The 21,421-nt window shown below is 39.6% G+C and overlaps 1 protein-coding gene across 2 annotated transcripts in view; it reads left to right on the top strand.

Annotated features, from left to right (window-relative positions):
- The window catches only part of LOC150079048 (CD109 antigen-like), a 1,092,235-nt gene that overhangs the window by 754,507 nt on the left and 316,307 nt on the right, over nt 1–21,421 (top strand). For both annotated transcript variants that reach the window (XM_090384122.1, XM_090384121.1), the window contains exon 24: nt 1,463–1,639. In XM_090384122.1, the coding sequence (XP_090240248.1) occupies nt 1,463–1,639 (177 nt within the window). The remainder of the gene's footprint in view (nt 1–1,462; nt 1,640–21,421) is intronic.

Below are 21,421 nucleotides of genomic sequence, written 5' to 3'. Positions count from 1 at the left end.
TGATATGCAAAAGTTTGCATTTGGCCTTTGGTGGGGGATTGCTGAAACAAATTTCCATCTGTTGTTGAAGTCGTGGATAGTTTGAATAAATTCATGGAAGAACTCGACAAATTATTAGAGGGGATGGGCAGGTGAAATGGGAAGTATTGGGAACATTTTTTTTTTTTTTGGCTGATGTTGTATAAGATTGCTTTCTTGCTTTATTTGCCGCTACTAATATAAGATGATTTGCATCTGCAGATCCCATTTTTCAATGCCTTCTACAGCAGTGTATTTATCCTTCTTTTTGCCATTGCTTTCTTTTCATAGATGCATCACACTTCACAATTTGGATGTAGAAAAATCCCTATGCTCCCACTTAATCTTCGCATCGCCATTCCATCAGAACATTTGGGCTGGTACCATTGGGGACTACCTGACTGTTCAATGTCTATTCCTTTCACTTATGCTCAATAGCCAAAATTACAGGTATCTTTGGAGGAGGAATTACATGCATAACTAGAAGAAGTTCCAGTGGAAACAAGCCATCAAATGTGGTTCATGCATTATGGGGTTTCAGCACATTCTAGCCGCAATGTATATTCTCCCCATTGGATTAGTAGAGGTAACCAACTGCATATCCAGCATGCTCTTTTTTATTCTATCTCAGTTTATAATGCACAAGTTCACCGAGAACAGATTATAGTTAGTTGTTAAACAATTGTGAATACTTCAGGGAATTTTCTGTGCACAACAGCATATTAGAAGATGCTCTGTTAATGGTTATGATGAAGACATAACAAGAACTTCTCCCTGGTCATTTCCTTGGTTAGTGTGAATTAATTACTTTCATAAATAATTTAACTTAATAGGCATTAAGTTAATTTTTTTTTTTCATCGAGTAAGGACCTTTCTTCTATGAAAAAAAAAAAAAAAAAAAATTGAAGATGAAAGCAGGCTATATCTCAGGACGGAAACCCGTGGATCTACATCTGTATGAATCTTTTTCATTCCTATGCTGAATAGAATATACACTTCCCAAGTTTTACAGATGCTTCAAAAACACTAACGTTTTTTACAGGGACATTATTGAAACTTTGTCACACCTTGTACAAATCCCCTCATAGCTTTACTTCAGCATACTGTTAAGTAAAAGCATATTAGCAGATGAAAATGATGATAAAAACTTTACTACAGAAATTGCATAGCATAAGAGAATGAACACAAATGCTCTACTACTCAAAAGATATTATAAATTGTGAAAAATTACATTTTTGTTGTTTTTTTTTTTATCATACTCATTCCAGAGTAGGAAAAGAAAATTGCCAAAAAAAAAAAAAAAAAAAAAAGCAGCAGTGAAAATTGAAATAACAAGAAGTCCTTAACAACTTGTGTCATATTGAAATTTTCATGATGAGATTATTTAGTATTCCAGAATATTTTAGATCCAGATTGTCATATTTTTTATTTTTTTTTTTTATAGGTAATCTTTTAGGTCTCACCCTGAACAATCTTGGAAATCTGTTAAAACATCCATCAGGCTCTGGAGAACAAAACTTACTTATCTTTATACCTAGTATTATTATATTGGAATATTTAATAAAAATTAATCAGTTATCATCAGATATTAAAAACAAGGCTATAAAGCTACTGCAAGATGGTAAGTTATCAGTAATATCTTAATTAAATTTGCCTATTCATTACAGAAACAAAGCATTTTAGAAACAAAGCATATTATATCTGCTTAAAGAAAATCATATAGAGTATTTTGTGTCCCACGTATTTTTATCATTTACTTTCTGCAGATGCTTCAAAAACACTAACATTTTTTACAGGGACATAAATTTGTCACTTAATTTTCTGCATATTTTCCTGCCACCGTACTGAGTCACTTCTTTCTTAAATTTTGAAGGGGAGATTACAGCTTCATTTTGTATAATTTGCCTCTTCTTAGATTGTCACTGTATAAATTTGCCTAGATATTCCATTTTTCACAATTAGAAGTTACTCATTCTTGTAATGCAAAATTGAAAGGAAAATGGAACAGTTTGATTATCAGGTGCCTAAAGATGCTGGAAATCTTGGAAAACACTTTGAATTTACTATAGTATTAGTATTACCCATGTAATGTAATTAGTAGTGCAGATTTTTACTGCACCAGCTATAAAAAAAAAACAAACAAAAAAAAAGCAGCACACAAAATAAAATAATTTTTTTTTTGTCCTCGCCTTTTTCCCATTATATATATGAGGTCAGTGTTTTTACTGTTTTGGCATGAAATTTTTATGGCTGGTTGCTCTTCCTGATGTGAACCCTCACCCTTGATACGGGCTGGGGATATGCGGTGGTCACAGGCTCGAACACCGGTCTAATCAGGAAGCATGTGCTATGCACTGCTGCTCCTGCCCACCTGGCTACGGAGGCACCACAAAATAAAATAATAATAATAATATTATTAATTTTATTAATTTTTATTAATAGTAATAAAATTACTATTATTTTATTAATTTTTATAATAATAATAATAATAATAATTAATGAAATAAATAAAACATCGTGAAAGTTGCTCCAAGGGACCTACCTACCTACCCCAAGGTCGGAGTGGCAGCTAAGGCAGATTGTGGTGCCATCTGGCTTCACTCGCGAGAACTACCACTGGAAATAAACCGAAGCTAAACAGGTCCACCTCCATAGATGGACGACGTCGCAGAGAAATATTAATCATACTGCATCAAGTGTGGCGCAGGATAAAGTTACTCGTGTTCAGGCCTTAGGCAGAGGGGTTGGTTCGAAAAATCAGAGACGGTCTCCCGAGGAAGACAGTGGAGATTGGCTGTGTCACCCATATGGCTACCACAAGAGAAGGGCAAGACATCCAGCCCCAGCAACTGGAAGTGCTTCCTGCGCAACTGCTCTAGTGACCACCCAGGAAGGGAGAAAACGCCAACGCATGAAGTGGAGCATCGAAATGAATACGTACATCATGCAAGCATACTACGAAATAACAAAGCTGGAGACTGATATGGCAACTTACAGGGCGAGACTGTAAGCTATAAAAATAAAATATATTTTTATAGCAAGGAAAAACAGTTGGTCGAAGAAAGTGTACCGTACTACATGTACGAACCTCAGGCAGTACTAGAGACCCCAACCCACAAGCTGTACTGGGACTGCACCATAACAACAGATAGGACAATCCCGCAGAGCAGACTGGACATAACCCTTGTGGACAAGAAGGAAAAGGCTACCTATCTGATTGACATAGCGGTACCCAACACTGGCAGCCTGCAGAAAACCCATGGGGCAAAAATCAGGAAATACACGAACCGAAGACAGGAGATCAAAGAGATGTGGCATATGCAACAAATAACGACCATCCCAATCATCGGGTTAACCACAGGTATGGTGCCAAAGACCCTGCATAACAGCCTAGCAGCAATAGGTCTCCCAGCAAACACCTACAAGGAACTACAGAATGTTGCAATCCTGAACACATATAGGATAGTCAGAGAGTTCCTCAACCAACAGTATCACCAGACATAACAACAACCACCCTGTGTACTTGGTAGCAATACCTGTCACGAGGTGGAACCCCGAATCAGGGAGAAATAATATAAGAGCAATAATAATAATAATAATAATAATAATAATAGAGTGTATAGTGTATGTTGTCTGGATGTGTGTGGGGGGGGGGGGGATTGGTTCCCACAACTATGCAATAGTTTATCTGTGATGTATACAGATAAACTACTTGTAAACTATTGCAGAGTTGGGGGACTATCTGCATACGTCACAGAGTTGGATTCCCCCCTCCCAGTGCCACAAAACAACGTACTCTGAAAAGACCAAATTGCATATGGTTTGTCTGGTATACATTGGTATTTATTCATCTGACCACTTAGCCTAGAGGTCCTCGACACCACTGACCCCTAGTTGGCATCCATTGCCATGGGGACCCATGCCAGGTAAGTAGGGCGATTCTCTGGCAGGACTGTCCCCAGTGTTGCTTGAGCCTTCTGGAGAGAGCTCAAAATAAAATAAAATATATTTTTATTGAAGTAGAGAGCAGTGGGGATAGATTAAGGATTGAGTTGTGAAAAGGTTGAGTATAGAGGTGGATGGGAGTAAAAGGCACTCGACAGAGAAACATAAATAGAGGACGAGGGATAAAAGAGCAGTCATGTGGACAGTCTTCCCTACATTAAAAAAAAAAAAAAGTACTAGATGCATTTCACTAGTTTATTTTTAAATTTAGCTAGAGATGTTGGTTGTTACAATTTAATATTCATAGAGCTTCTGTGTCAGTGATTTGGCCTGAATATTGTATCATGTAGCTTTTTTTTTTATTTTTTTTTTTATGTATGTAAACTCCAAACACGAGAAGTATTAGAACCTATAGTACTTAGTACCGTGCTTGGGTTGGAGGTTGAGAAGACGAAAGAAGATATTTGTTGACATTGGACTTGAACTTCTGTAGATTGTAATTTTCAGGAAATACGTATGAAGGAAGGTTATTCCAGAAAACAGCAGTTGAATGAATAAATGAGGAAGATGAAAAGTTGGTTCTGTTAGTTTGAAGTTGGACAGTAAATTGATGTTGGCTGGTGGCGGCATGTGTTCGGACCATTTTGAAAGAGTGAGCGGGAATTATAGAAGCCAATTCAGAAGAACAGTGCCCATGGAAGTATCTGTAGGAGAGGCATGCAGCAGAAACAGTACGTCTATGAGAGAGCGAGTGGAGAGACTCTGTTAGAGATGAATCATTAATTAACCTAACTGCCCTCTTCTGAATGGAATCAAGAAGCCTGAGGGAGGTTTTGGGGACACCACCCCAGATGTGGGAACAATATTCCATGGCAGGGCGGATTTGCGATTTATACAGAGTGAGCAGCTGTTTGGAAGAAAAGTAACGCCAAGAGCGAAAGAGAAAACAAAGTTTTTTAGATGCAGAGGAAGCAATATTTGTAATGTGCTTGTGCCAAGAGAGATTAGAAGTCAGGGTAATCTCCAAAAGAGATATATCATTTTTCCTAGAAATCGGAATGTCACTAAAGATAAGCATAGGAGCAGAAGAATCCTTTTTGCGAGATATAAGACAAGACTGAGTTTTAGAAGGGTTGAAATCAACTAAGTTGTCTTTGCTTCACTGTAGAATTACCTGAAGATCGGCATTTAAGGAATTGGTAGCAGATTTTCGAGAAAGTGAAGCTGATTGAACAGGAAAGGTTTCTCAAAATGGAAAGTGGAATGCAATGTGCTATTATCGGCAAAACTATGGATAGGATTTCCAGTCAATGGAAGAAGGTCATTAATATACAAGAGGAAAAGAGTGGGGGAAAGAACTGAACCTTGTGGGGACACCTGCATTAGTGGAGAAGTTAGAAGACAGAGAGCCATCTACCATCACCCTCAGTTGTTGTTGTTGTTTTGGTTTTTAGGAGAATTAGCAACTAAGGCCATATTGCTCCTGGATATGCGGTGGTCTTTCCCTGACCTTTCAGCATCCTCCGTATTTGGTGGTGACGGGCCCGAACCCCGGTCTAATCAAGAAGCGTGTGCTACGCACTGCTGCTCCTTCCCACCTGGCTACGGAGGTGCCCAAATCACCCTCAGTGAGCAGTCACCGAGAAAACTGGATAACCAATTACTAAAAACAGTTGGCAAACCATAAGATGGAAGCTTGTTAGAAGACCTTTATGCCAAACATGATCGAAAGCCTTTGAGATGTCAAGAGCAACTACTTGTAATGTTATGTGGTAAATAAACGTTATGTGGCAACTAGTAATGTTATGTGGTAAATAAGTAGCCTAAAGTTTCTAATCATTTAGGAAGGCATGTATTTTTTTGTTTTAGATAAGAAGTTTTATTTATAATAAGGCTATCATTAATTAGCACACTGCAAACTTGATAGCATAATATGTATTACTACATTTAGCTTTCTAACAGTTTTGTGTAGTATTCTTAAGTTAAATTGAAGTTAAATGGAAATCAATGGGCTCAAAGTAGCAGGAGTGCTATGGCTCAGGTGGAGAACTAAATGGGGACAGTTCTCCTACAAATCTCAGCTTTATGAAATGTGCTACTTCAGCAATGTTTGAGGGTCTCTACAACAGGACATGGTACAGAAGTCATTGGATGTCTTTGTGTTTGTTTCAAAGAGAATGGGGAAATTAGGTTTGAACACAGTATTTTGATGGGGTGTATGAGAGCTTGAAGAACAGAGTGGGTATCCACGAATAAATTAAAATGGGAGGATATCAAGCGGTCAGCTGCCAAGTTCGAAGCCAGAGCCCTCACTTGTACATCAGGCAACACAGTGGCAGTCCCAAAGGCAGAATCTGCTGGTCCCATAGGAGCTGATGATTGCCAGTATTTTTTTTTTTCTTTTTTTTTTTTTCAGGAAATGGAAAATATTTTGTGCTAAAAGGATAGATAGACTAGGACTAGGGTATGTCTGCCAGGGGCAAAAGTAGATGAGGTATTGTCCTTTAAATGCATGAAAGATGATACTGTCGTTAACAGTAGAAGATCTGACTACTTATTTAAAACATATAGGGCAATGTTGGGAAAAGTCAGGAGTTAGGATTAAATTTTAAAGTGTGTAATCCTACCCAGACACGATAGGAGGGAATCCATATTAAGAACCTAATCAATTATGTCGGCATTGAAGAAACTTTGCCAAGCTCATGGGGAGAAGTTTTCTCAGCTTCTGTGCTTATTAACAGGTGAATTACAGGGATCAGTATTAGCCATTCTCAATCCACTGCGGGATGAATGCCTCTCCAGCGACTTTACAGTTCCATCTGTTTTGAGCAATGTCCATCCATTTACTGCTCACAAACTCTTGAATTGCATCTGTCCATCTTCGTTCTTGTCTTCCTGATTTTCTTTTAGCTCCTCCTGTGTACTATTTTGTTATTTTTATTTTCTTAGTCCATCTGTCATCATGTCTTGCGCTGTGTGTCCTGCCCCAGTCCATTTCAGTTCTTTTGTTTTGATAAGAATGTCCTTTACTTGAGTTTGCTTTTGGTTTGATTTGGTTTTTTGGTTTTTATGGCACAAAAATGACAAGGTTATATTGCCATGACAGCCATTCTTTTGGTCAGCACCCAAGTTTCACTTTAATGAGTCATGGTGGGGAGTATATATTGGTTCATTATTTAACATTTCAGACAAATTGGGATATTGCTCCTTAGTATGTGACTATACTTAATGAATGCTATCCATCCGAAATTTATTCTTCTCTTGACTTCCAGCCATTTATCATTATTACAGCGAATGACTTCTCCAAGATAAGTATATGAATCCTCCCCTTCCTGTGGCATACTTGTTAATCATTACTTTTGTTTTAACCATATTCATCTTTAGTCCAAAATCCTTACTAACTCTGCATGACTGATTAAGATTTTCCTCTAATTCTTTGGGATCATGGCTTATGATCACAACCCCGGGGGCTCACATCTAGTGAGTATGGGCTTGGCACATCCAGGGTCCTGAGCTGGATATCATCATTCTTCTCTTTCTTGGTGATTCCCTTCTACTTTTGACTCTCTCTCTCTCTCTCTCTCTCTCTGACAGGTGGGCAGGAGCGGAAGTGCGTAGCACTCGCTTCTTGATTAGACCGGGGTTCGAGCCCGTGACCACCAAATATGGAGGATGTGGAAAGGTAAGGGAATGACCACCGCATATCCTCGAAGCAATATGGCCTTAGTTGCTAATGCTCCTAAAAACCAAATAATAACAACAACAACAACAACAACAACAACTCTCTCTCTCTCTCAGGGTAACTTGGGAACTTTTTTTTTTTCCTGGTGTAGCATAAGCCTCAGGCTTCCTTGCATCATATGGCTATTAATAATAATAATAATAATAATGTCATTTGCAAATCATAAATGGTTTAGGTGCTCTCCATTCACATTGACACCTTTCTGCAACCAGTCCAATCTTCTGAACGCTTCTTCAAGGGCGGCAATAAACAACTTCAGAGATATTGTGTCTCCTTCTTGAACTCCTTTCTCAATTTTAACTTTGCCACTGTCTTTGTCTATTCTTATAAAGAAGGTAATGTTCTCATATATTTTCTTTAAAATCATAATGTATGGAATATCTGTAATTTGTTTTTCCAGTGCCCGAAACATTACTGCAGTATGGAGTCAAATGTCTTTTCATAATCCACAAATATCAGGCATAATGGCATTTTATATTCATTTGTTTCCTTCATTAGCTGTGATATTACGTGAATATGATCCATAGTTGAGAATCCTGTACTAAAACCAGTTTGCTCTTTCGGTTGATTTTCATCAATTTTTCTTTTTAATCTGTTAGTAATGGCTCTTGTGAATATATCTCCTTTCTTATGCAAAAGTAAGCAAAATTATGATTGCATTATTCCATCCTTAGGTGTCATACCTTTCCTAATGTATTTTGTGAAGACTCTTGCTAGTTTCTGTGTGATGTCTCTTCCTCCTAATTTTAACAACCCTACAGTAACTTCATCTTCACCTGGGGATTTTAGGTTATTCATTTTCTCCAATGCATGTTCTTCCTCATCAGGAAGAATATCGGGTATGTTGTATGTGTTGCTAATTTGTGATCCATCCTTCCCACTGCTGGCATCATTCCCTTGCTCCTTACATAATACTTTATAGCAGTCTTCTGATATTTGAATTATACCTTCTCTGCTATTTATAAGTACATTGTCATATTCTGTCCTGATTTAAGTCCTTTGTTTTTAGCATTAGCATTAGTAGAGGCATACAATGCAAGAAAGCAAGTTTTTGCAGCATCAGCCAAGAAAAAAAAAAAAACCTCCCATTTCACCCCTCCATTTGTTTCAAATGCCTGTTTCAGATAAATTGGGATATTGCTCCTCAGTACATGACTATATTTCCTGAATGCTATCCATCCAAAATTTATTCTTCTCTTGACTTCCAGCCATTTATCATTATTACAGCTGGTGAATCCACCTTTTCAATTACTGCTCCTTCAATCATTAGCATTAGCATTAGTAGAGGCATTTGATGCAAGAAAGCAAGCTTATGCAGCATCAGCCAAAAAAAAAAAAAAAAAAAAACCACTTCCACTTCACCCCTCTGTTCGTTCAAAATACCTGTCCAGCTGAGCCTTAAACTTATTTAGGCTATCAACCTCCACCACAAGGGATGGAAGTCTGTTCCACCAACCAACCACCCACTGGCTAAAGGCAAATTTCCGCACATCTATCCTACATCTGTCTTTCCTCAATTTGAATTTATGCCCTCTCAGGTGATTATTCTGAGCTAGAGGAAGAATCCCATCAGCATTGAGCATGCTTAAACCATTCAAGGCTTTATACACCTCTATCAGATCACCTCGCTGGTGCCTAGTCTCCAGACACTGTAATTTGCAAAACTTAAGCCTTTCTTCGTAAGAGCACCCCTTTGTTCCATTCACTAATCTTGTTGCCCTTCTCTGTACTCGTTCCAGCAGCTCTACATCCTTCTTGAAATGAGGCCTCCAGACCTGTATACAGTACTCTAGGTGTGGCCTGACCATCGCCTTATACAATGGAATAATCACCTCCTTATCCCTGCTGGAAAAATTCCTGTATATCATTGACAATACTCCATGAGCTACTCTTGCAGCCCGTCTGCACTGCTCAGAGAACTTCATATCTGCCTGCACAACCACCCCCAAGTCCCTTTCATTCTCTACCACTGTCAGTGTTGTACCATAGAGTTGATACGTTGCTCTGGGGTTGCTGTTTCCCATGTGTAGTACTTTACATTTGTCAATGTTAAACTTCATTTGCCACCTCTCAGCCCATCTGCTCAACCTTTCCAGATCCTGTTGCAGAAGCATAGTGTCAGTAGTGTCCTTGACAACCCTGCCAACCTTTGTATCGTCTGCAAACTTGGACATTAATCCCGATATACCATCATCAATATCATTTATAAATACAGAAAACAATAATGGACCCAACACTGAGCCCTGAGGGACTCCACTAATAACATCAGTCCACGATGAGCAGTGTCCATTGATTACCACTCTCTGTCTTCTCCCGCTCAACCACCCCTTTATCCATAACAGCAATTTGCCTCCAATGTCACACTGCTCCAATTTGTGTAGCAGTCTTCCATGTGCAACAGTATCAAAAGCCTTTCTAAGATCCAAGTATATAATATCAAAGTTATTCCCTGCATCCAGTTCTTTTGTGACTGCATCATAGTATCCAATCAAGTTGGTCAGGCAAGACTTCCCCTTAACAAAACCATGCTGATCATTATACCCCTTTCTATGGCATACTTGTTCATCATTACTTTTGTTTTAGCCATATTCATTTTTAGTCCAAAATCCTTATAACTCTGCATAACTGATTAAGATTTTCCTCTAATTCTTTGGGATCATGGCTTATGACCACAATGTCATCTGCAAATTGTGAATGGTTTAGGTACTCTCCATTCACATTGACTCCTTTCTGCGACCAGTCTTATTTTCTTGGGTACCATTCGGTTATTCTCTTAGTCCATCAGTCATCATGTCTTCGGGCTATGTGTCCTGCCCAAGACCATTTTAGTTCTTTAGTTTTGATAAGAATGTCCTTTACTTGAGTTTTCTGCCTAATCCATGTGTTTCTCTACTTATCTAACAGTCTGATTCCCAATATAATTTGTTCCATTCTTTGCTGTGTAGTTCTCAGCTTCTCTTCCATTCTTTGCTGTGTAGTTCTCAGCTTCTCTTCTATTCTTTTGGTGAGTGTCCAAATTTCACTTCCATAAGTCATGGTGGAGAGTATACATTGGTTCATTATTTTACGTTTCAGACAAATTGGGATATTGCTCCTCAGTACGTGACTATATTTCCTTAATGCTATCCATCCAAAATTTATTCTTCTCTTGACTTCCAGCCATTTATCATTATTACAGCTGGTGAATCCACCTTTTCAATTACTGCTCCTTCAATCAATATACCCCTTTCTATGGCATACTTGTTCATCATTACTTTTGTTTTAGCCATATTCATTTTTAGTCCAAAATCCTTATAACTCTGCATAACTGATTAAGATTTTCCTCTAATTCTTTGGGATCATGGCTTATGACCACAATGTCATCTGCAAATCGTGAATGGTTTAGGTACTTTCCATTCACGTTGACTCCTTTCTGCGACCAGTCTTATCTTCTGAAAGCTTCTTCAAGGGCAGTAGTAAACAGCTTTGGAGATGTGTCTCCTTGTCGAACTCCTTTCTCAATTTTAAATTTACTACTGTCTTTGTCTAGTCTAATAAAGGAGGTAGCGTTCTCATATATTTTCTTCAAAATCATAATATATGGGGTATCTATGCCTTGTCTTTCCAGTGCCCAAAATATTGCGTTATGCTGTATGGAATCACATGCCTTTTCATAATCCACAAATGCCAGGCATAATGGTGTTTTATATTCATTTGCTTTTTCTCCATTAGCTGTGATATTACATGATGGTGATCCATAGTTGAGAATCCTGTCCTAAAGTAAGCTTGCTCTTTCGGTTGATTCTCATCAAGCATTAGCATTAGTAGAGGCATACTATGCAAGAAAGCAAGCTTATGCAGCATCAGCCAAAAAAAACCAACTCTGATTTCACCCCTCCATTCGTTCCAAATACTTGTCCAGCTCAGCCTTAAATTTATTTAGGGTATTAACTTCCACAACAAAAGATGGAAGTCTGTTCCACCAATCAACTACCTGCTGGCTAAAGGCAAACTTCCACACATCTATCATACAACTGTCTTTCCTCAATTTGAATTTATGCCCTCTTAGGTGATTATTCTGAACAAGAGGAAGAATCCCATCAGAATTGAGCATGCTCAAACCATTCAAGGTTTTATACACCTCAATCAGATTACCTCACAGGTGCCTAGTTTCCAAACACTGTAATCTGCAAAACTTAAGCCTTCCTTCCTAAAAGCAACCCTTTGTTCCATTCACTAATCTTGTTGCCCTTCTCTGTTCTTGTTGCAACTTGTTCCAACAGCTCTACATCCTTCTTAAAATGAGGCCTTCAGACCTGTATACAGTACTCAAGGTGTGGCCTGACCATCGCCTTATACAAGGGGATAATCACTACCTTATCCCTGATAGAAAAATTCATGTATATCATTGACAAGACACCATGAGCTACTCTGCAGATTGTCTGCACTGCTAATTTTTAATGAACTTATTAACTTTATTATTTTCTTCATTATTTTTTAAATAATAAATAATAGAGTTAATAAACATCTTCCATAGTTTGTATTTACTGCTGTTTATCTTTCATATTAGCAATAAACATTTTTACATCAGGTATTTATCATTTTGGTTTTTTTTCCCAATTTAAGCGTATTCATTAAGTCAAAATCAAAAAGCAAATTATATAGACAGACAAGAGTCTTCACACATGCATAATTAAGATTAAATGCACTATTAAGATTAAAAAACTATTCGTACACCAACTAAATTAATTAAATCTCCTCACCTCTTCTGACACAAGTGGAAGTGGAAGTCTGTTCCACCAATCAACTACCCGCTGGGTAAAGGCAAATTTTTGCACATCTATTCCACAATTATCTTTCCTCAATTTGAATCAGTGCCTACTCTCCAGGCACTGCAATTTGCAGAACTTAAGCCTTTCTTGTTAAGGGCACCCCTTAGTTTCCCTCACCAATCTTGTTGCCCTTCTTTGTACTCGTTCTAGCAACTCCACATCCTTAACCCTGCAACCCTACTTCCAGACCTGTACTCTAGGTGTGGCTTAACCATTGCCTTGTATAATCGGATAATCACCTCCCTGTTCCTGCTAGCAAAATTCCTATATATCATTGACAAGACTCCATGACCTGCCCTGGCAGCCCCTTTGCACTGCTCAGCGAACTTCATATTTGATTGCACAACTTCCCCCAAGTCTTTTTCATTTTCTACTTCCCTGAGTGTAGTACCACACAGTTGGTATGTTTCTCTTCTATTATTGCTACAAATACGCAGTACTTCATTTGTTAAACTTCAGTTTTTACTTTTCAGCCCATTTGCCCAACTTATCTAGATCCAGTTGGAGCATACGGTCTTTACTGTTGTTAACAACCCTGCCAACCTTTGCATTATCTGCAATCTTGGACATTAAACCTGATATACCTTCATCAATATCATTGATAAATATACAAAACAGCAATGGGCCCAACACCGAACCCCGGGGAAAAAAAAAAACCGGGGAAATCCACTAATAACATTTGTCCCAGAAGAGCAGTGTCCATTGATTACCATTCTCTGTCGTCTCATACTCAATTGTACCTTCATCCATTGTAGCAACTTAGCCTTAATGCCATACCTCTCCAATTTGTACAGCAGTCTTCCACCCCAGGGGCTCACATCTGGTGAATATGGGCTTGGCACACCCAGGGTCCTGAGCTGGATATCATCATTCTTCTCTTTCTTGGTGATTCCTTTCTGTTTCTCTCTCTCTCGCTCTCTCAGGGTAACTTAAATCTTTTTTTGGGCTGGTGCAGCATAAGCCTCAGGCTTCCTTGCACCATATGGCTAATAATAATAATAATATATGTGCAACACTATCAAAAGCTTTCCTGAAATCCCAGTATATAATATCAAAATTATTTTTGACATTGACTTCCTCTGTGACCACATCACAGTATCCAATCAAATTGGACAGACAAGACTTCCCTTTAACAAACCCATGCTATGTCTTAACTATTACTGCAAAATTCAGTAATTTCCACAGTCTTGTCTAGATTATTCTGCAATGCTTCTTTAACTAGTGATTCCATTATTTTCCCCAAGAACACAAGTTAAACTAACAGGTCTATAGTTATGTGTGTCACCTTTTGAAACTCCTTTTTTTAATTGGTGATACATTTTCACACCTCCTGTCCATGAGGACCTCCCCTGAGTCCAAGGAAGCTCTCATAATTATGGCTAAGGATTTGCTAACTTCCTTTGTTGCCTCCGTTAATATAACTGGATAGATCCCATCCAGCCTAGGTGCCTTTTTTATGCTTAACTTCAACAATTTTTCTTCCACTTTGCTCTCAGTTATTACAAAATCACTTAGCTCCCCGTTAGAGTTTGCCAAACTTCTGGCACTCTCCTCATTGAATAACTCCTCAAGTGTGAATGTAGATGGAAAATACTCATTCAGTTTATCAGCTACCTAAGCGTGATCATCAATAGTCAATCCATCTATATTAAGTGGTCCAATCTGATTCATCCCTCTCCTTCTAGAGTTTACATAAATAAAGAACTCTTTGCTGTTTTTCTTTTTCTTTGCATCCTTTGCCAAAGATTTCTCGTAATCTGCCTTTGCCTGCCTAACTTCCTTTGTGAATTGATTACAGACTAGTTTATATCTGCCATAGGCTTCTGTGTCACGTGATACTTTATATGCATCCCATACATTTTTCTTCTCTGCCACGAGCCTCATTAGTTCATCTTACATCCATTTAGGCCTAAAACTTGAACCGTATTTCTTAGTTGGAATGAAAAGCCTAGTAGCCTCCAAAATTAAGTCCCTGAAGGCTTCCCGCTTCCCATTTAGAATTCAATGTTGGTAACATCATCAGTTGATCCCACTGTACAGAATTTAAATACTGTCTCAGACCACCGTAGTCACCTTTACGAAAGCAAAATCCCCTTCCCTTTACTTGACGGTAGTTACCTCTTTGAGTAAATCCCACTTCAGCACACCGTGATCACTACCACCTAGTGGTAACTTTATCTGAATATTCTTGATGCATGAAGAATCAGTACTGATAATTAGATCAAGGATATTACTCCCTCTAGTTGTCTCCCGAACATGCTGTTGTAGAAAACAATCATCCAATAAATCCACAAAAGCCTTGCTAGTGTGTTTGTGACCAACCCACAAGTTGCAGTAAATATCTGGAAAGTTAAAATCCCCCATTATATGACATTCTGATTTACTGGCCCACTCTATTTCTCTGCACAATTGCTGATTATACTCATCAGATTCATGAGGCCTATAACACACGCCTACTCTCATTTTTTCCTTTGCCAGTGCTTATGTCACACCAGACAGATTCAACACCTCATTGTCCACCAACATCAATTGGATGTACTTCCTTAGATTTTATGTGTTTTTTAACTAACAGCATAACATCTCCTCCCTTCCTGTCCTGTCTATCCTTTCTGTTGGTTCTGCTCATTCTAATAGAAGCAATGCATGAATCACTTCAGCCTGTACACATTTTACTCCCCAAATTCCAATTCTATACTGCTTATGTCTCTGATATCCCAACAATATCTGCCTTTGATGTCTTGACTAGCAGACAAGTTCATCAAATTTATTTACTATACTCCTAGCATTGGTGTACATGCAAGTATACATGCACCTGTTTCTACTCTTAGTTACCCTCATACAGCCCATGTATTTATTTATTCCACTATGACTCCCAGCAGTCCTGGAAATCTCCATCGCCTTGCTTTCCAGGCTGCTGCTCATTATAATAGAAGCAGTGCAAGAATCAGTTTTTCCTATGGTCACTGTTAACCTTTTAGTCTGAGTATCTCGCCATGCTAGCAGTTTTTTGACCCACCTAACACTGCTTCTATAGCATCAGCAAATATTCTTGTACCCTTTCTATTTAAGTGTACTCCATCCCTGTAGAAGCAGTCTCTCTCCTGTCAAGAAGTACAGACCAACCTGAAAAAATTCTACCCCTTGAGCCTTACACAATCTCTCCAGGGCTGAATTGATCGACCTTAATGCTTGTTCTATTTTCTCATGTTAAATCTTATGTCCTCTCTGAGTCTCTTTGTACTGGCTTTTCTCAGTGTACTCAATTTTGTCCTTATAAGTGTTTATCTTGATCTTCATTTGTTTTCTTCGGTTCATCATGACAAGTGTTTCATGAATAATTTTTTCTTCTGTGGATTTCTTTTTACCTATATGTTTCTTGGGCTTTATCAATTTCAGAAAGTTGTTGTATATTCCTTGTCAATATCTTGGTCTTCACAAAGTTCCAGTACACACTTTTTTCTCCTCTCCTGTTTTCTCAAAGTCCATCGTATTACTTGCTTGAGTCAGTTTTTTTGTTTCTTTTCTTATATCTACAGGGTGGCTCAAAAATATTGGCAAACATTTAGGGGAGGTAGGTAACATCTAAAGGAATGTGAATTGCATAGGAACCCATAACCCGAAACATCACCGTAAGTCGGTAGCTGTTCATCAGTTCGCGAGAGGGAAAATTTCTGGTTTACTCATTCAAGCAGTAGTTGCCGCACGAAGAGCATGCATCGATATACGAACTGTGAGCTGGCAGACATGCACCTAGTGTATGGATTAGCAGAGGGCAATGGACAAGCTGCTCAACAAATTTATGGAGAACACTTCCCAGACAGACATGTATACCAGACCACCATTCGTTTGCATGTGTGCATCAAAATTTGTGTGATTATGGGTCATTTAAAGGTAACAGGAGTAGTGTGGGCAGACCATGTTCGACACGAACTCCCACCATGGAAGAAAGTGTGTTGAATACCGTCCAGAATAATCCTACTACCAGCACACGTGCCGTTGCTTCTGCCTTAGGAGTGTCTCGTTGCAGTGTACAGCGTGTCTGGCACGATGATTCCTTACACCCCTTTCGTCTCCAAAGGGTTCAGTTACTGCTCCCCCAAGATCATCCTGCATGTGTGGCTTTTGTGAAGTGGTTTCTCCAGGAAAGTGTTCAAGACTTGAATTTTCCAGCCTATGTTTTGGTCACGGATGAGGCTTATTTCACTCGGGAAGGCTTATTCAATCAGCACAATGCTCACGTGTGGGCTCACGACAACCAACACGGTGTGCGCCCCCATGCAGCACAAAATCGCTTCACAATAAATGTGTGGGCAGGTATGGTTGGTGACTACTTAGTCGGCCCATACCTGTTACCATCCCACATGAACTCCGCTAAATATCGGATCTTCCTTGAACAAGTTCTACCAGGGGTTACTTGACGATGTTCCAGCAAATGTGAGACGCAACATTTGGTTTCAACATGACGGTGCCTGCCCATTATGGAAGGTGTGTTCGGGACCATTTGAACAGGCGTTTTGGGTGTCGATGGATTGGCTGTGGTGAACCCGTTGCCTGGCCCCCGCGCTCACCTGATTTATCCAGCCTTGATTTCTTTCTGTGGGGGGCCCTCAAATCTATCGTGTATGAATTGCCTGTGGAGACGGAAATGGATCTCGTGGCGAGACTTGTCTGTGCTGCTGCTACTGTCAAAGAAACTCCAGGTGTGTTCGACCGTGTCCGCCAATCCCTGCTGCGTCTGTGTCATGCACGCATGCATCGCGTCTCATGGTGGAACCCCCGAGCATCTGTTGTAACATCATGAAATGCATCCATCTCGTACTCCATTGTTAATATTATGTCAAATAAATGTTTGCCACTAATTACTGTCTTGTGTCATTTCTGCTTCTTGTGCCTCTGCTACTACTTTCCCGTGACGTTTCCGATTATGGGTTCCTATGCGATTCACATTCCTTTAGTGTTACCTACCTCCCCTAAATGTTTGTACCAATATTTTTGAGACACCCTGTATATCAAATGTGAACCTTACCATTCTGTGATAACTTTCAACTTTTATCTTGTTCAGGACAGTAACATTATTCACAATATATCTTCTGCTAGTGAGGTGAAGTCAATTTCATTAGTTGTTAATCCATTTGAGCTCTTCCAAGTCCACTTTCTGTTCACCCTTTTCTTGAAAAAATTGTTCATTACTGACATTTCTCTAGACTTTGCAAATTCCACATGTCTTTTACCTCTTTTATTTCTTACACACCAATTCCAAAATTTTCTAATTTTTCCCTTTCTGTGCTGTTTTGTATCTTTCCAACCTTTGCATTGAAGACCCCTAATGATGGTTGCTGATGCGCCAATAAACCCAAACCCCTAATGATGGTGTAGTGAGTTTTCGGTTCATCTAGAAGTCTCTGAATTTTGGTGTTCATTTCTTCAATATTTTCATCATCGTGGCTCGAAGTTGGTGCATATATCATTATAACCTTTAGTTTTTACCTCTTAGAAATCCTGAACAGTCTTGTCACCCTTGGTAATGTACAGGGTCTTGTCACCCTTGGTAATGCACAGGGTCTTGTCACATTATTATGCCCACCTCCCTAGTATCCAGGATATGTGCCTTTCGCAGCATGCACCATAGCCAGCCACTGTGGAAGGGACTCAATAAGTCTGCAGAAGGTTGCTACGGGTATCTGTGACCATTCAGACTGCAGTGCAGCCTGGAGTTCCTGTAGGTTCCTTGATGGAGGATCCATCTGTCTGATGTGTCGATCGAGGTGGTCCCATAGATTTTCAATTGGGTTAAGATCCAAGGAATTCAGTGGCCAAGGGTGTAGCTTGAAGTGTTTGCCGTACTCCTAAAACCACTCACGGACAATTGTGGTGACATGGCATGCCGCATTGTCTTGCTGATAGATACCATCACCCCCAGGGAACACTGTTACTGTTACTGTTGTTTGGTTTTTAGGAGCATTAGCAACTAAGGCCATATTGCTCCGGGATATGCGGTGGTCATTCCCTGACCTTTCCGCATCCTCCGTATTTGGTGGTGACGGGCTTGAACCCCGGACTAATCAAGAAGCGTGTGCTATGCACTGCTGCTCCTTCCCACCTGGCTACGGAGGTGCCTTGGGAACACTGTCAACATGTATGGGTGTACCTGATTGACTATTGATAAGTAACCATTTGCATTCAGGCTGCCCTCCAGAAGTATCGGCAGACCCAAGCCATGCCATGAAAACTTTCCCCAGACCATAAAGCCGCCCCCCACCAGCCTGCCCTCTGCCAATAATCGTGGCTGGGTGTCTGTTCTCAGAGGTTTTATGCCTAATACGTCACTGTCCATCCACCTGGTGGAGCAGAAACAGTGAATCATTGGAGAAGGCCACTCGTTGCCACTCTTCCAGGGTCAAGTGTCGGTGTTTCTGTGCAAACTGACTGTGATGTTAGCGATGAATGGCCATCAGCATGGGTGCTGTCACCAAGCATCTGCTCCGGAGCCCAGTGCGCAACAGAGTTTGCTGTAGTGTCATGTTGGAGACCTTTCTGGCCCCACGGTTCATTTGGACGGCAAGTTGAGCAACAATAGTGCACCGATTGGTCCTGACCAACCGTTGCAGCCGACGTTCACCTCTGGGATCAATGCCACATGGGGCTCCACAATTGGCAAGTCAGGTTGTCAAAATTTTCCCATTCGTCCAGTCTTGATACACTTTCACCACAGCAGCACGTGAGCATTTCAGAAAGTTCACTGTTTCGGAAATGCTGGCAACCCTGGCCCAAAAGCCAATGATCATGCCTTTTTCCAGGTCTGATAGGTCACGTGCTTTGCCCATGACAGAGGCTGTTACTGTGTTCATGGATGCCAAACATCAAGCTTTATATGCTTGCAGTGTGTGAACTTGACACGTGCACTGTATGATTCACTAGGCATGTGTGATGTCTGCATTGTCGGGTGGTCATAATATTGTGACTGGACTCTGTATTTTGAATTCCAAAATGTTGTTTTTAATATCTTTATGGACCAGAAAGCCTCTCCATCTTCAATCTTTTCACCACTTCCACTGTTTATCAGTAGATATCCACTGGGCAGACTGGGCTCGGTCAATTATGGAAGCTGTACCCTTATCTAGTAAACCATCTAAGACAAACTTAACACACCAATCACTGTTCCACATACTAATAATAACAATCCAAAGTACTCAAAAAGTGACGATTCCACTAAAACTGAAAAAATAAATGGAAGAAAACACCAACCACGAAGAACCATTTCTCGACCTCTTCCCAGAGAAAGAGATGGAGACAGGAAGACTATACTTCCAAAAAAGAAAATCTGCTCATAATAAGCCAACAGCCCCTCGGACAGAAGCTGAGGACTGCACTACACCCAAATAATGGCCAGTTTTCTTCAATGGAATTGTAGAGGATATTGCAGCAACCTTGATGACATTCGGGATCTCTTCCAGTATAACCCAGTTGCCTTTTTTCCTTCAAGAAACTAAATTAACCACTTCTGTTGCTACCTCACTTAAATATCATATTATCTACAGAAAAGATCGAGTTTCTCATGTAAGCAATTCGGCTCATGGAGAGGTTGCACTTGCAGTCAGGTCCAATATCCCTTCCTGACCATTAATGCTGCAAAAGCAGTAGCCGCTCGAATATCCTTTCGTTTTGCTCATATCATTGTCTCCTTATATCTTCCCCCTAACCAAGACATCTCTTACAGTGATCTTGAATCTCTTGTATCCCAGCTTCTCCTCCCTTTTGCATCATGGGAGATTTTAATGCACATTATAGGGTGATAGGATACATTATAAATGTGGGAAAATATTAGAAACATTTCTAGATAAATCTGACACTTTTGAATACTGGATTGCCCAGTTATTTTCACCTGCCTTCTGGGTCAAGCTCAGCAGTTGACTTCTCCATTTGCTCACCAACCCTTCTTCCACTGTTTGACTGGTCTGTTCATGATAGTCTACTGGGTAGTGACCCAGTAGTCTGTCATACAGAAGCAAATTTACCACCTTGCCATAATGGAATTTTTCTAAAGCTGATTTGATAAAATATAGGCAGTTAGCGATCCTATAAAAAACATTTTTTCCTAATGTATCAATTAGCAGTGCTGTTACTTATATAACAAATCAAATATTGCAGGCTACCGAAGCAACAATTCCAAGAATGTCCATAAGTCATAAAATAAGACCAAAACCCTGGGGGAACAACGAATGCAACCAAGCCAATTGAGAGAAAATAAAGCTCAGAATAAATTTTGCAAAAACTCTACTGCTTTAATCTAGTGCAGTTTAAAAAAAGCCAGAGCCAATGCTAGGCACATTCAGTGAGTAAGCAAAAGAGTCACGAAAACGCATTGCTTCAACGATTATGAGGTCCACCAAAACACAAACCATCTGGAAAAATATTAATAAAATCTATAACATATCCTGCTTCACATCTATCAATACTGAACATAAATGGGAATTTTTGTTCAAGGACTCAATGAATCCACGTAATTATCAATATCGGCCTATTGTCCTCACCAACTGTATGGGTAAAATAATGGAAAAAATGGTAAACTTTCGTCTTACCTGGTTGCTGAGCAAATACAACCTTATTAATTCATTGCAGTGTGGATTTCATACAAGTAGATCAACTTTAGACTTCTTGTACAAGTGGAAAACCAGATTCGAAATACTTTCGTAAGGAAGGAATATTTGACTACAGTTTATTTATGAGAAAGCTTTTGACACAGCTTGGCAATACGGAATTCTCCATGATCTATATATATTTAGCTTGGGGGGGGTAATATGCCAAAATTTTACAGAACTTTCCAAAGTAGTGGTCTTTCCAGGTCCGCATTCAATCCAAGAAGGTGTTCCACAGGGCTCAGTTTTAAGTGCCACTCTATTCATTA

Source organism: Mastigoproctus giganteus, chromosome 10 (genome assembly GCF_048544385.1).
Source record: "Mastigoproctus giganteus isolate SK-2022 chromosome 10, ASM4854438v1, whole genome shotgun sequence".
NCBI lineage: Eukaryota > Metazoa > Arthropoda > Arachnida > Uropygi > Thelyphonidae > Mastigoproctus > Mastigoproctus giganteus.
Note: the sequence above shows the minus strand (reverse complement) of the source record. Positions and strands in the feature narration are given on the sequence as shown.